We start from the raw sequence: 17,094 nt of genomic DNA on the forward strand, positions 1-17,094 counted from the left end.
AGATATTTAATTGGGTAATGATTTGATGTGTTAACTTAAACTGATTTAGAGCAAATAATATCCCTTTAGGGCATAAGTTAGAATGCAAGACAGAAGAAAAAATACCACTCCTTGATAAATTTGTAAAGGAAAAACATTTTCATCATCATTTGTTAAACTGTGAAACTTGTCAGTATTGAACTTTAGGAACTATTTGATGATCTTTTTCCATATATCATGCTCTCATTTACTTTTAGTACCTTGCGAAATTTTTGTGTACTTCTATTAAGGGAATCAAACAGAAATGTACAAATATGTCTATGTCATTTCATTCACATCTTTAAAACTTAGAGAATTAACCCTGCGTTACAGTTATAAAATCACTTTGCTCCATTATTTCATTTTGGAGCATAATTTTACATGTACCAAAAGAATGTTCCCAAAGTATACCTGCAGACCCTGGCTGAAATGACCTCAAGCTTCAGAGTTTCTACTTGAACCAGAGTGACTCTTCCTGCTACAGTGAAAACTTGAGGCAGGATTTAGCCAGTTTGATATATCAGGTTGTTGGTTCTTCTACATTTCAAGGATCTTTCAGACCTTCTTGTAAAAAGATTTAACTTCAATGGTAAAGTTAAGTGGTGGGGGAAAAACTCCTCCACATATAAAAGCAAATGAGTTTTTAAAGAATAGAAAACAATCTCCATGAAAATTAAACTTAGCTCTTGTTAACATTTCCATTAAAACATGCATTTTCATTAAACCCAAAAAAACAAACACCAAAAAAATCCCTAGAAGTAGGCATAATCATTATCTATATACTCACAAACATTTTGCTCTTTTCTGATCATCTGTATTTTTTCTTGCTTTATTTTCTTCACATCCTTTAACTTTTTCCCCTCATTATTCATGGAAAGGTTTTCTATCTAAGACTAAATTGATTCTTTACTTACTTCTTATCTGTGAAGTCATTTCAGCAGAGAGTTACTCTTTGGAGTTAGGTCCTCATCTCTAATCTGTATCCCTTAGCTAGAGCGCTCGGTCTGGTGCTGCCCCATCACTGCCCTAAGGCATCTAGAGAGAGGGTTCTTGCTTTGCCCAGCCTGCTCACTGAGTTCCCTTTGAAACTGGTGAGGAAGGAGGTCTGTGAAAGGGAGAGATAGATGTCCTGGGTGACTATTTGAAACCAGTGTAATTTGTAAATTTGCCATCAACTTTTAAGTGAGAATTGGGGTAGAGTTTCCAGGGTTAACATGCTTTCAGAAATCGAAAGGAAAATGGAAGTTTTTATTTCATTACTGAGGGCTCTGGTACAAAAGGATTTTTTATAAATTTTACCAAGATTTCAACAGTTAATCTAGGTACTTAAATTAAAATATTCATAATATTGCCATGTTATATATATTTATATGTATAAATATGCACACTCAAATACACATGCACACATGTACACAATAGCACTTTTAAAATAACACTACTTCATATCACCTGGCTTTTAATTTAAGTTTGGAGCAAGTGAAATATACACCACCTAGGAGAGCATACCTTTGACCATGAGGAGTGCAGAAAATCACTACACTACAGAAAATCACTACACTACTGCCATTGATACTTCTCATTCATTATGAAAAATTTTTATACTGTCAGTATAGAGAAAGCCACATTTCATTTTGCCAACCAAAATTGTACTACCTAACTGCTTTTGTATAAAAGCTAACACAACTTGTCAAATATAGCCCTCGCTATACATTGAACTGGTAAAAGCAGTTAACAGTTTGGCAAAGATAAACCATAAAGTTAATTTTTGTATTATTTTCTTTTCATTCACATTCCTACCAGGTAGGCTTTGTAGAATACCTATAGCAAAGGAGAACTTGTTCATGCATGCAGAATAAAATAAAATAAGATTAAAAGCTCCAGGAAATCAGCCTGTTTCAAAAAACCATTAACGTGTACCTATCCCTCAAGCTTTACAAATGTGTTAATTGTCGTATTTCAGTCATGTAAATATGCTTCAGCATAAAGTAACCAAGATTTCCTGTTGTATAAGCACTGCTGTCTGGGGATGTGGGGGTAGGGAGGGATGAACAAGGACTAAATAACAGACTGTAATGAAACCTGCCTTTGGGCAGCACATGCCTCAGTTCTGAATGCCCAGAAATACTTCACAGACGCTCCAGGCTGCCTAGCAATGGGGATTTCTAATTCTGGCTAGCTTGACAAAGTAAATACAACTATTGAACATAAGGCAGTTCCTAATAAAAAACAACAATTCCCCCTTGTAAACACCTACATTTGGCCCCATTAAAAATTCTTTCTTCATACCCAGAAACTCACAGACCCTTAAACGTGGGGGTCTCAAAGTAACTAAAGAGCATTTGGGAGATTTAATGCTGTTGAGATGTTGTCCGTTGCCATTTCTACTGAGCCCTTCATACCCCATCTCAGGGCTTTGTGGAGCAATGTTCTTTCTGCATTCGCTGGAGGACATTATACAGGCAAGCACATTGGCCATTATGCTCCCAGCATTCATCATGGATGGCCAGAAGGAAATCCATATATGTTCATATATATGCTATGCTTACCTCCAAAACTATATGGTTGAGGGAGTGTTCATCCAAAGCTACCAGTGTGGAGTTATTTAGTGGACTGAAATTAGTGTAATAACTTAAGCCATTATCTGAATTCAAAATTCTCTGATTCCTGGTTTTTCATATGTTAGAACTCATCTCTTCCATTAGCTGTGTACCAGTCAGACCTCTGCCAGTCCTTAAGTGAAATAGTGTGGTAGTCTTAACAATCTCTTGGTTTTAGGGATCAAACTTGAGCTTACACACATGTTTATCTGCCAACCATTTACTGAGTAGAAGGCTTCATTCAGATTACAGATTACAGAATTCAAACATTAGTTCTAGTAGACAAAAACAGACAGTTACCTTTCGCCACCTCCAGACTAGTTTCCATATGTTTAAAAAAGAAAAGGGGAGATAAAAAGGAATTCTCCTACAGTTAGCAGTTTGAATTTATTTCTAAAAGAAAGTGTGTTTTTTTTCAACCTCAACATTCAGATCTAAAAACTCTATATGTTCCTAAAATATCTTACTATTCTTAAGCCATCTGAGGGGTAGTACCAATATATTGCTGCTAAAATGTTTCCTCTCTTGTCTCGGGTAGAAAAGGGACCTCCAGGGCAAAGCAGGCCTGAAGACATTCTGTCAAAACGACCGCCTGTCCACAGAAAGATCTCAGGCTTCTTCCACTGAACTGCCAGAGCGACAGTAGGCCCTAGATCTCAAGAATCTCTCAGCTTGGCCCTACTGAAACTTAATTCAAATTCTACACACTCTGGAGCTTATATGCTCCTGCCTGCTTTGTGTGCTCCAGAGCCCATACAAGCCTTGGGTTAAGCAGAGCGGGAGACCAGTCAAAAGGTTGCCAGAGTGAGAAGCCTCGCTACAATTCAAGAATGAATAAGAGAGAGTCCGTTTTGGGAAATATGAGGAGTCTCATTCAAGCTGTGATGCACAACCAGAGGATCACAGTGACCATGGGGAACTTAGCCACCCCATTCCTTTCTATCGATCTTAGAGAAGAGGCTCATGAGTTGGAGGGGTGGGGGGAGCAGTGTCTTTCACAGTTTCTACCATCCAAGTTTAGGTAACACCTAAGTCACCTTATTCCAGCTATCACCTAAATGATATATGTATATATATATTTCTGTTTTTCAGTACTGCTCATGTTAGAACATTCATGAGAATAAAATGTGAAAAAAAAAAAAAAAAAACAAGAAGAGACCCAAAGATAAGAAAAAGATACTGCCTTTAGTTTGTGTAGAAAATAAAACCATTTTAAGGAAAGTTCTTCAGGAACAATCGAGTTTGTTCTCTGTCGTTATATGACATACAGGAGGAAAGTAACATGCCTTCCCATATTTTCAGTGTCTGACAATTCAGGAACGTTGCGACTGAAACTTGGTGGTATTCTTAGTACTGTGTGGCCCCAAAGATTCTGACTCACATTTTAAGAGGATTCAGTGCAGCAAACCATCCCCACAAACAGCACCACTGCGAACACTTCACACAGGGCCCAGCCCCTCTACCTGGAATCCTCCCGCTGGGCACGCGTGAGGCTGGGACCCACCGCTCCCCACAGGAGGACAGCGGGAGTGGGAGGATCCTGTGGGTCACCCAGTGACTAGAATGCCTTTTCTGAATCAGAAGAAAGGCTCTAGAACAGCCTGTGTACACCGCCTTTTTGGAAAATTCTGTCTTTAAAAGAATACACATGTGTGCCACAACCGTTCTCTGTTGTTGAGAATGTTCCCTTTGCCTGAAAGTTTCTTTCTCCATGTCCTGTGCTGGTCCTTTCTGCAAATTTAGATCTTAGCTCAAATGTACCCTCCAGAAAGATTTTCTTAAAGTAGTGGGTAGGCCAAATTGTTCATTCAGGTTTTCCTGTTAAAATGTTAATGGGAAAACCCAAACAAACATTTTGACCAGCCCAAACAGTATCCCCAGGCAGTATCGTATCACCATATTTCATTTCCTTAAAATACCTCTCACTCTCTGAGTGAGCTTCTCCATTTGTTGTCTTTTCTGTATGTCAGCTGTCTCTCCTTGAGTCAGTAAGTGTCTGTGTATTGTCCCTTTCTGAAGTTGTTTTTTGGACGAAGAGATTTTGCCTGTCTTGTTCTCTGTTTTACCCTTGGTGCTTAGAAAAGGTCTGGTGCACAGAGTACTGGGTAAGAATGTGGACTTTGAAGCCAGAACACCTTAGTGCAAATCCCATTTGAATATCCTGAAGTTGAAACATCCTTTCTGCTGTTTGTGGACTTGGTCATGTGTTCCACAACTAGCTGAAAGGGAAGCTTGGAAGTGAAGCCTTTTTCAGGATGGCCATATATTCACAGGCTCTTCTACTCAAGCAGAAAGGGAGAGTGGGCACTGGAGGTCAGTGTCATAGTCTCCAACCCTTTGGAACCCCAATATCCAGCACAGCCTCTTCCCACAAATTACCTGCTCTTCAGGAATGAGTGAGGAATCCTGCTGGTGAGGAACTGCAAAAATTCTCTGCCCTGGCAGCAGAGGAGTGTAGCTGGATTTGCAGCCCCCCATCTGCTCTCTGGAAGGAACTCCTTTGTCCACTGTCTTCCATGTCCCTTTAGGAACTTACTCCTTGTCTATTACCAGTGACAGCTACATGAAGTCTTTGTGTTCATTTATTCATAGCCGTGCCAGGTCTTAGTTGCGGCATGAGGGAATCTTCCATCTTCGTTATGGCACGCCAGTTCCTTTAGTTGGTGGCATGAGGGGTCTTTTAATTGTGGCATGAAAACTCTTAGTTGTGGCGTGCGGAATCTAGTTCCCTTCTGCATTGGCAACGCAGAGTCTTAGCCACTGGACCACCAGGCAAGTCCCTGGAGGCTGCAGTTTTTCCATCCTACTTATAGGTAGATCAGTGTGTTCCTCGGTAGCTCAGCTGGTAAAGAATCCACCTGCAATGCAGGAGACCCCAGTTCAATTCCTGGATTGGGAAGTTCCCCTAGGGAAGGTATAGGCTACCCATTTCAATATTCTTGGACTTCCATTGTGGCTCAGCTGGTAAAGAATCCATCTGCAATGCAGGAGACCTTGGTCCAATCCCTGGGTTGGGAAGATCCCCTGGAGAAGGGAACAGCTACCCACTCCAGTATTGTGGCCTGGAGAATTTCATGGACTATATAGTCCATGGGGTCACAAAGAGTTGGACATGACTGAGCAACTTTCACTATAAATAAATCGAATTCCAGGACCTAAGATTCTATAGGCATTGAAAAATCATAGCCTCTTGACCAGGCTTGTCATTTCTTTGACTAAACAACCCCCTCCAGATTTTATGAGGTTGCCAGTTGATTTGCTTCTCTTCACTTCCACATGCAAGTAATCAGAGCCAAAAAGTTGTCCAGACATATTGATAGTTCTAGCATTCAACTGCAGGAAACAGGTCCCATCTAATTATTTTATGCAGTTGGAAAGTTGATACCATAAAATTGGGAGGCAGTGAAATAACTGGAAGGGCTGAGGGATAATGCCACCAAACTGGCCTCCAAGGAGGCTGCTGCCTCTACCAGTCATTTAGGTGAGGAATTGGGAGGCAGCAACTATAGCTACTTCCTGAAAGTGCCCAGTTCCGTGGCTGCAGTCCTGCAGCTAGAAACTTCCCATGGCTACTGCTGCCAGTGCCTCTTGGCCCCCAAGAAGCAAGTCGATGGACACTGCAATTGAGTGAGCCTCCCTTCCCACAGCTGACTCTGCTCCTGTGATGCCTGTGAAGCTGTCGACTAGTCACTAGAATGAAAAAAAAATAAAAAGCACCACTGTCCCTGCAACAGTGTTTGCCAGTTGCCGCAGTAAAAGTAACAGGAAGATAAGTACCTGCTTCTTTTCCACCTTCTGAATCCACTGCAGCTGTGGATAAGCCTAATTCACACCTTTCTGGCCTCTCTGTTCTGCCTATACCCCTCCCTTTCATCCTACTTGTAACTAGCTTGAAGCAATCTGAAATAATCGACTTGAGAAAGAAGGCAGCACCCTTAATCTGACTGTTGTCTCTGGCTCCCATTTTCTGGCCTGCCTCTTAATGAGGTATTTCACCACGGCTCAGAGGCACAGACATCTGTGAAGGTTGCCTGCTTTGGTGTGCAATTGTAGAAGTAGCTGGGCTTTCTCAAGCCTCTGATGCCCCAAATTACAAGCTTTTGGTTAGTTTAGGCTGTGAGCTTCAGGCAGGTACCTCCTTTAATAGAACTGTCATCCCTCCACCTCTTGTAGCGCATTCTATGGCTCCAGCCTGAGTTCATTTCTCTTTCGTAAATAACTTTGCCGAAAGTGGCAAGAAGCCACTAATACGCCAATATTCTGAATTTCTCCAACATTTCAACTAGAGCCACTGACTAGGAGATATGAGGTTTGCCTTCCAAGTTGTCACAAGCCTAATGAGAGTCATCAGCTTTCCAACCTGCGATACTGACCTCACTGCCCACCTTCTAACCACTAAGCCAACCTAGATTTTTGAGGCTAGAACTCAATCCAATTTTCAGGTACCAAATTCTCTACAAACAGCATATAGGTTAGGCTGTTATTAAAGGCTAACCTATATTATAGGCTGTTATTAGGCTGACATTCAAAAAAGCAGTGGCTTAAATAATATTGAACACATATCATATAAAAGCCCAATTTGGTAACCCAAGGCTCTTTTGGTGGTCAGGTGGCGTCAGGAGACCCTAAGCTATTTCTTTGGTTTTGCTCCGCCCTCTTCAGCCCATAGCTTCCGTTTGATGGTCCAGGATGGCTGCTTCAGTGCCTGCCCTCAAGTCCACATCTCAGTGAGTGGGAAGAGGGAAGTTTAGTTTGTCCCCAACATTATGGAGCTTAGAGCAAGAATGCAAATAAAGGACCACGTAATTACATGTCTCAATGTTTAAAAGTTATCAAGCCAACAAATCATTAAATGTATTTTATCTTCCTTTCTTCACAAGTATACCTTCCTGAGAAGCCAAGTTTAAATTTAGGATCAGGGTTCCACTCCAGAAGACGGAGACATAGGAGGAATTGGCCTACAGCTTACCTCCTTTCTCTCCCCACCCCTGCCTCCTTCCCACACAGAGCAGGCAATGTGATGTGCTTGGGGACACCCAGCCTGCACATTCAAAGTCTGTCCACACTCCCCACACACAGCCATCCCTAGGTTCCTCCTGGGGCCCCAGGGTGTGCACACAGATAACGAATTTCACCCGCAAGGAACAGACCTGGGGAAGAGATCTGTGCAGGTTTTGTGACCATTTGCACAGGGAGTTCTGAGGCCCTGAGTACCCAGAGTGTGTCCTCCAAAGAAGGGTACATGCTCTAGATGGGCATAACCCCTTCACCCTGGTTAACTCCTCACCCCACAGGGGGAGGAGCATCAGTGCCCAGTGAGGGGGGCACTCTCTTGCTGGGGTTGAATAGTGATGCCAAGGGAAAGGAAAGGGAATGGCACTTACCCCTCTCTAAGGATCTGACCTTGAACTTAACCATGGCACTTCTGCTCAAGATGAAGTCACCAGAGCCTAATCACTCAGCCTCATCTATAGGCCAGGGAAGCTGGGAAATGTGGCCTTTATTCTGGGGGGCCATGTGGCCCACTCAGAGATTTTTTCACTCTGCCAAGGAAGAGAATAGATACTGGGAGTAAGCTAACAATCTCTGCCACAGACACATGCCTTTTCACAAATCACACTTTTGTTTAGACAAGTGAGTTCTTCACAATCTGCTTTCAGAGAGGTGAGCTTGGAGGCAAGACAATACTGTCAGTTATAATTGACGGTCAAAATAATTGCACACCTGAGCATTTTTCAATGGGCAGCCAACATGCAATGTTCCAACTCTGAAATTTTGTCTAATTTTCAGATCAATCAGGAAGAACCAATTGAATTTTTTTCAATTCAGGATATAGTATGGTTATGAGATTCAATAGAACAGTTTTAATCTGCAACCCTGAGAATGAATTGGATCTTAAACAGAAGTGAGAGCTAAAACCTTGAGCATGTTTTGGCAGAATTTTTTCCAGACATATTCAGCCACTATCAAATGTACCCTTATCCCAAAAGAGCAAAAATATGATTCTGGCATGATTTCCACTGTCCCATTCATGTATAAGAGTAACACAGAATTCACCAAAATTAGGCAGATATATCTTCCACATTTTAAAATTTTAACCAGATGTAATTACAATATAACATTGTATTATAATGATCATGAAATAATATAAATGTAAGAACATGAAATAGAATAATTATGTAATAGCATATAAGATTAATTTTTTTGCCAGTTGAAATAACACTCTGAAATCTTGTGAAGAAATAATGGTGATGGCACTTCCCTGGTGGTCCAGGGGTAAAAGCCCACACTCCCCATGCAGGGGGCCTGGATTCAATCCTTGACCGGGGTACTAGATCCCACATGTCACAACTAAGACCCAGTGCAGCCAAATAAACAAAAATGATTTTTAAGTGGAAGTTTCCCTTTATAATAGTGATAAATGGACCCCAAATTGCCTCCTTTAATACAAAGTCATGCATTTTTTCACTGGCCCAGAAGCCAAGCACTGGATGTGCCCCATTTTCACTATTGTATTACTGGGTGTGAGGGAAATTGTTTAGACTTTTTAAACTTTTGCTTATTTGTGGCTGAGCTGGATCTTCGTTGCTACGTGCAGGCTTTCTCTAGTTGTGGTGAGTGGGGGCTGCTCTCTAGTCGTGATGCGCAGGTTCTCACTGCAGCAGCTCCTCTTGCTGCGGAGCGCAGGCTTCAGGATGCACGGGATTCAGTAGTCGCGGTGCATGGGCTTAATTACCCATGGCATGTGGGATCTTCTCGGACCAGGGACTGAGCCTGTGTCCCCTCCATTAGCAGGTAGATTCTTAACCTGTGAACCACCAGGGAAGTCCTATTTAGACTTTTTAAATCTTACCAGAAGCAAAGACTATTACTGGAGTTTCCTTTTATATTTCTTGACAGCACCACAGTAAAGGGCATTGTATGATAAATGCTCAGACTTAGTGACTAGACCTGCTGTCCAAGTCCAATCAATGTTCTATTGCTGTTGCTTATAAATATACGTTTTTCATTAAAACGTATTCCTTTCCTTGCCCTAATAAGCTCACTTATTTTTATCTTTTTCCATACTGTTTCGTGGGGTTCTCTTGTCCCATATGTTTATTATTTTTTTAATAAGTCACCTCAAATGGCTTTTTTGGAACAAGAAAAGGTATAAATAAATAAATTAGTGCAGTACTTAATAATTTATAAAACACTTCATATCTCATCTGATCCTGGTAACAGTCTTATGAGGGGAGAATCATTCACTTGTGACAGATAAGGATACTAAAGCTAGACAAGTGAAGTGACTTCAGTTCAGTTCAGTCATTCAGTCGTGTCGACTCTTTGCGACCCCATAGACTGCAGCATGCCACACTTCCCTGCCCTTCACTATCTCCTAGAGTTTGCTCAAGCTCGTGTCTATCGAGTCAGTGATTCCATCCAACCATCTCATCCTCTGTCACCCCCTTCTCCTCCTGCCCTCAATCTTTCCCCCAAACTGCATCAGGGTCTTTTCCAGTTAGTCCATTCTTCACATCAGGTGGCCAAATTATTGGAGCTTCAGCTTCAGCATCAGTCCTTCCAATGAATATTCGGCACTGATTTCCTTTATGATTGGCTGGTTTGATCTCCTTACAGTCTAAGGGACTCTCAAGAGTCTTCTCCAGCACCACAGTTCAAAAGCATCAATTCTGCTGCACTCTTATCTGAGTGAAGTGACCCGGATGTGACTTCTCTTAGGTCATACTGATAGGGAGTAGAGTATCAAACTGTCACTGGCTGCCCCTGTGAAAAAACCAATGTAGAACCTATATGTTCAAAGGTGTTCATAAGTTTTCATTTAAATTGATTATGTTTTAAAGAAAAAATCTATTAGGAAGTATTTTGAAATATTAACCCCTATTTCTGTGAGTAATGGAAAGTGTGACTTTTCAGGAAATGTCATAAATTTTAAAGGATACAAACAAATTATTCATTTGCTAAAGATTAAAATGTACTTACTACGTGAGTTGTTTTCAGAAAACATACGGTGCCCAGTGGTTTGGTCTTGGAAAAATATGAAAAATATAAGTTGATTAAGCTTATTTTAATGGGTATTTACCTGCAATTTGTCTCAAATCCAAGTGGTAATCTAGATTCATTATCTTGCCCCGTCTGTCTGGGAACTCTGAGTGCTAAGCACAGGTCTGGCAGGCTGGAAGAAAAGGAATTAGGAAGAGGACTGTGGAGCCAGGAAGCTCAATCCTATACGTGATCAGTAGAGTTGCTGATTCAGGAAGGAACAAAATATAGTCAGTGGCTCAGCCCAACAGAGGAACAGAGAGGTTGGCAGAGAGGGAAGAATTCTAGTCCAGTTCAGCTTGGTCCCCCTTGAAGCCACAGAGCAAAGCATTTCTGCCACTGTTTCTTTGTTAGGACCTAGGGCTTCCTATGGGCCTAAGGGTGCCTTTTGGCAGGAATTCCCCTAATCTGCCAGAGCATTTTGTCAGGCTCGCTGTTTCCCACCTTGTAGCACTGAGCACCGAAGAATTAATGCTTTCGAACTGTGGTATTGGAGAAGACTGTTGAGAATCCCTTGGACAGCAAGGAGATCAAACCAGTCAATCCTAAAGGAAGTCAACCCTGAATATTCATTGGAAGGACTGATGCTGAAGCTGAAGCTGCAATACTTTGGCCACCTGATTCGAAGAGCTGACTCATTGGAAAAGTCCCTGATGCTGGGAAAGATTGAGGGCAGGAGGAGACAGGGGCGACAGAGGATGAGATAGTTGGATGGCATCATTGACTTAATGGACATGAGTTTGAGCAAACTCCAGGAGACAGTGAAGGACAGGAAAGCCTGCCATGCTGCAGTCTATGGGGTTGCAACGAGCCAGACACAACTGAGCGACTGAACAACAAACCAATGGGATGAATTGCTGTAAAGCACCCCAGGCCTCTGCAGAACCTTGGGAGCTGTCACACCTCCCCCAGGTCCCTTTGCAGGGACACAGAAATCATCATTCTAGACCACGCATTCATGGAAAAAAGAGGCAGGCAGCCAGATAAGCATCTCCTGCCTCAGCAGCACGATGCCTTCCTCCCAGAATCTGGGAAAAGAAAATCAGGTGACAGAATTTTAGCTCAAGATTGACGGTATGTTTTTGCACCTGGCCTCAGAACCCCAGGTATAAAATAAGAAAGATGAATACCTTGATTTGGTTTATAAGATTAAATCTGTACTAGATTATTTGTATAGGCCTGATTTTTTTCCATTACTCAGTGAAACTTCAAGGTCTAGAAGTTTATATCCCCCCACAGCCTTGCAGCTTTAGTCTAAAGGAGGTCACTGTGCTGTATAGAGTGTCTTACAGCATGTTCTTTCAGAAGACAGATCTAGGGTACAGCAGCATCTGAACATTCACATGTCAAGTGTGCAAATGCTTTGGAAGCCTCAAAGGGAAAGTGCTTGACACACCTGGCAAGCCTGGAACCCACCTCTTCTTCTTCCTCGCTGCTTCACATCGCACTGACATGGTGCACAGGGGGAGGCTTAGAAAGGGAGGAAACAAAACCCACTGCTTGAGAATTTAGGCTGCCTAGTAAGCTTATTCAAGTAACAGTCAACAAAAGCCAGCAAAATCTCACAGATTCCCATGTTTCCAAGAACCATCCTTGGGCTTTTTTCAGAGGACACGAATGCACAACTAGCTTTTACAGTGTAGCATTTGGTTGGGAGCATTTAACCACATCACCCCAAATTTCTGTGCTCAGAAGTTACACATGAATGGTATTTGACTTTTCTTCAAAGCCATTCAACCTGAAAGATTTCCAAGCATGTCACACGTCACATTTAGCTACTTTTGCTATGAAGGGCTTTCAGCCAACTGGCTCACGCTCATTTGCCTAGAGAAGCAAAGGAAGAGAAATTTTTAGCAAATAGGTAAGCTCTTGAAATAAATTATATTTATGCTGGTTCTGAATAAGGTACACTAGTTTCCCCATTTGGATTGCCAAAGCAGTAGAACCTACCAAAATGCATCTTTAAAATGTACTGATTCTACCCTTAAGCAAATCGCCATTTCTACATGACAGAATCCAATTCATTATTTAACACCTAGCCCGTCTCCGTGAAACTTTCTCTGTTCCCATCCCCCACCACAATTTCTGCTTTTGTCTCTACAATTTTGTGGATGTAACTTGGACTGCTCACTGGGAGGGTTACTTGTGCGCTTGTCTCATGCCTGTTATTGGGATATAAGGCAACAAGGAGTTTGGATACCCTGTTCACATATCTTTTCAGAATGCCTTGCTTTGAGTAGATTCTAAATATTTTTGACTCCAGTTGATTTCCTAAACAGCCTATTTAGATGAGGTCAGATGACCTCATCTCTGTGGGGTCCCAACCAAAAGCACACACACACACACACTTTTTAATGGTAACTTTTCTTTAAGTTTCAGAGAGCTTTTAGGTCATGCATGTCCCTAGTCATTTTTCCTCTGCTCATTAGCAATAACTACAAGATCTTAAAGAAACATTTCAGCTCAGACATATAATTAAATATCTCTTTCCTTGTTGCTTCCACTCATGAACATTGACCTCAGACTTTAGAATCATATGTGTCTTTTAGATTTCTGAGCCTTTCACACTTTCATTTCTACCTGAAGTCCTTTCTAAAACTAGGGTATGAAGAAATGAAAGAATTGTTTAAAACAAAGAAACAAATATGTCTTTCTTTGAATTCTTTTTTTATTATTTAAGAAATAGACATTTAATGACTTAATAAGTGACAGGCTGAGTGCGAAGGATACAGATGAATAACACTGTATTTATATTACTGTATGGATATTATATTTTTCTGGATCTCCCTGACATCTTTGTTGATCATATATCTATATAATAGTCTTTGATCCTAGATATATATGAATCAGCAAACTGAAATCAAGGAAGAATATTTTCATAAATTATTTTTAATGTTTTAAAATGTTTTGATCCTTGCACACAGCTTGTGTTTACATGACAATAAACAGCCTTTTATCAGGAAAGAAACTAGCCAGAACATATGCTAGTGTATCACAATATTTTGACCCCAAAAAAAGTGTTTTTTTCCCTTCTCTTCTTTTTTTTTTTTTTATATCCAAGGGAGTTTTCAAATGAAGGGTTTCAGATAGGTTGTCTCCAGGTCAGTTCACCTCGTCAAGGCTTTGCTTAGTCATCAGGGGATGACCCTATCCTGCCCTGCTTACCTTTAGGCTCCCACAACCACTCTGCCTCACACAACAAACATGTTCCGTTGAGTCTGGATTTTTATGAAACAAATCACGTGGTCTGGGAGCAATGATAATTAAAGGAACTTGATAGAGATCCTTTTGAAAAACCAAAAAGTTTATTATGAAATGTGAGTATTTCTCCCTAATTACAATAACTGTTCTGTAATTATGATTAGTTATTGGGTCTCCTTAAATCAACCACTATCTGCAGACAGATAGGAAGGGAAGATGTTCAAAGCTACACTATACTTTTGAAAAGATGACCCAACATCATGCATAGAAACAGACTTACCAAGACCTACAGTAGATGTTTTGCTGACCTGTCTGAGCATATGAAAAATATTGACCCTTTAATTGGTATCATTTTTTTCCTTACGTCAATATGACATATGTCTATGAAAATGGTTAAGTTCCTTAAAGAAGGTATAGCCTTGAAATAAAAAATCATCAGGTCAACTTAATAGACAAAGGAAAACAGGCATTTGCAGGAATCCATAATTGCTGAAAAACTACATTCAACTGAAAATACCATCTTGGAGCTCTAAGGGGAAAAAAATAGCTAAAAAACAACCCTGCCATTATTATGTGATATTTTTCTATTATGTTTTTATTTGTGCACTTACCGTGTTTTCATTTCTACCTAAATAAGAAAAATCGTAATACATTTAGGTCTGGACTCTGGAAATATGCCACTAAGATTCCTGGTCCAGTTTCTGTAATGGCTACGATTTGTAAAATCTAGTAGGAATAGGATGTCATTATATTGGGCTTTAATCTGAAGAATTGTTTTAGCAGGAATTTTATATGCAAGACTAGATGCTGGTCAACAGAGCATAATATTGTATTCTGAAGAGTGCTGGCAAAAGCAAAATTAATTATTTTTTTTCCTTCTTTCTTTCCTTCCCCTGAAATCTTCTGCCATAGCGACTACATTTGCCTCCAGACTTGTCAGACACTGTGAGCCGCTCAAGCAAACAGGATCTGGCAGAATCCGCCAAGCTGCTGGGCCCAGGCTGTGGCATGACGGCCGGAGGCAAGAAGCACCTGGACTTCTAGTGACTCCTCCTTAGTCATTGCCTGCAGAATTCTGTGACACCCTAATTATGATTGCTAATAGCTTATGTAAATATTTTTCTTAACAATGTGACCCTCCAATCTTTGAAAAATACAGTTAGGATTGCAAAATGAGGCTACCATTCTTCATTATTTTAACCAACTTTTTATACAGAAATAGTACAGCAGAAATACTTTCACTTTAAAATTTTGTTTTATGCTATATCTAGTAAAGAATTTTATTTTTAAATAAAAGCAAATAAAATATCCGAAATTCAGGATGCCTTACAGTGGTCATTAAGCGTATGTGTATATAAGGCACTTGGTTCACAGCAAAGTGCATGTTACAGCAGGTAGCATATAAAACATTATGAAATTCAAAACTGTGAAAAACATATTTTTCTCTTCATTTCTGAAAAAGACACCTCTCACCAAAAATGTTTCTATGAGATAAAAACTTTGCTACTATATGAAGACTAAAATAAAATAAACTTGCATGTACGTATCCTGTTATGAAATTGATGAAGATAAGATAATATTTGGGGATGAAGAATCCATTAAAAATTGTCTACCACAGTATTTAATAAAGAACTTGAGTAATAGAAAACTTAGACAAAGAAAGAGACGGTCTCTGTTTAAACAGAGTCCACACTATGAAATTATGTCAGTAGACATAATTCAGGATTGAAATTCAAACTGACAGCTACGTGAATGCTAGGATACTGGGGAAAAACATGTATGGAAGCTTGGCGAGAGATTTTTACAAAACATAGGTCGGAGACACCGTATAAAACTGAAGGTAACTCAAATTTCTATTGCATCAGGTAAAAACCCTTTGTTAATTATGAACATTGGTAGATGTGTACATTTATAACCATATAAACATGTCTTTGGGGATATATAACATATTGAACTAGTTCTCATAGGAAACACCAGTTTTTTGAATCACAGTTCCATGTTCTCAAAGCTTTTGACAAATAGACAAAAAGTAAAAGTTTAAAAGTAACTTGCATGTTTAAGTAATATGCAAGTTAACCACTGTAGCATAAACACATGCTATGTAAGAGTCTGTTTTTAAAAAGCTGTTTAACATCTGTTAGGAGAAACTGAATTTTCTAAATACATTTCCAAATATATTAGACTATCTTGAAGCAGTTATATCTAGTACTTTTAAGCAGTTTGCTTTTAATATACCACAAATTATACTTATTTGTTCTTGACAACATTGCAGAAAACAAAGACTAGGTTTTTAAAACTGTCTAACCAATATGATAAATGTCAGTCACTTAAAAAAAAACCCACTGTAGCATAAACACATACTGTATACAGCTTTTATTCAGAATTAGAATAATTGAATCAATGACAGTGATTTGCCAGGATGTCAAATCTCTCCATCATATCCTGTCACTACCAGTTTATTTTTTGTGATCAAAATCAAAAAGACAACTATTTTGTCACCCGCTATCTCATTAGTACTGAAAATCAGGTTTCTTCTATTTTTTTAGGATGTCTGGTTTATTTTTTTCACTTCTTTTAATTCGAAAGACACAAATTCTTCCCCATTTTCTTTTCAAAATAAAGTTTAAGAATTGATCTGTCAGTTAAAATTAAAGGGCTTTTATATTAAGGAACGGTGCTTTTAAAATTTAAAGCAACTTCAAAAAAATCAATTTAGTCCATAGATGATAAATAATATGCAGATTCTCCACAAAAGCTTTGCTATGTCCTTTGAAAGCATTATGAACAATCTGAATAAAGTGAATATTTTAGTAGGGTTATTATTTTAATAAGTCTAACCTTTTCCTTACCGTGTTGTGATTCATTTTATACAGACACACAACAGGACAATTACATAGCATTTGACTCCAAAAAGGAAATACGAGGTCATCGAATATGAAAATTGCTTGTCAAAAATACTTAGCAGGTCATTGATTTACTACCCTAGCTAACACAACTATAAAATTAACGGCCAATTACTAGTTAATATATGCCTTGCAAATAGATAAATACTATAAAAATTGAATGTGCATGTTTGAACCCTTGTTTTAAATAAAAAAGAAACTTTTAAAACTCAGTAAAAGTGCATTCTGAACAATAATAGTACCTGGGCTTTCCAAAAATCAGATCCAAGTGCTTTGGTGTTCTGATTCACTAGGCAGGCTTTGTTAAAATAAGCTACTGGAGAGGGATGTAT

At 39.7% G+C, this 17,094-nt stretch overlaps 1 protein-coding gene across 1 annotated transcript in view; it reads left to right on the forward strand.

Annotated features, from left to right (window-relative positions):
• ELP4 (elongator acetyltransferase complex subunit 4) overlaps positions 1-16,974 on the forward strand; it is a 240,986-nt gene extending 224,012 nt beyond the window's left edge. Inside the window, exon 10 of the mRNA XM_004016368.6 lies at positions 14,772-16,974. Coding sequence (XP_004016417.3) covers positions 14,772-14,903 — 132 coding nt within the window. The 3' untranslated portion in view covers positions 14,904-16,974. The remainder of the gene's footprint in view (positions 1-14,771) is intronic.
• Positions 16,975-17,094: the final 120 nt, after the last annotated feature.

Source organism: Ovis aries, chromosome 15 (genome assembly GCF_016772045.2).
Source record: "Ovis aries strain OAR_USU_Benz2616 breed Rambouillet chromosome 15, ARS-UI_Ramb_v3.0, whole genome shotgun sequence".
NCBI lineage: Eukaryota > Metazoa > Chordata > Mammalia > Artiodactyla > Bovidae > Ovis > Ovis aries.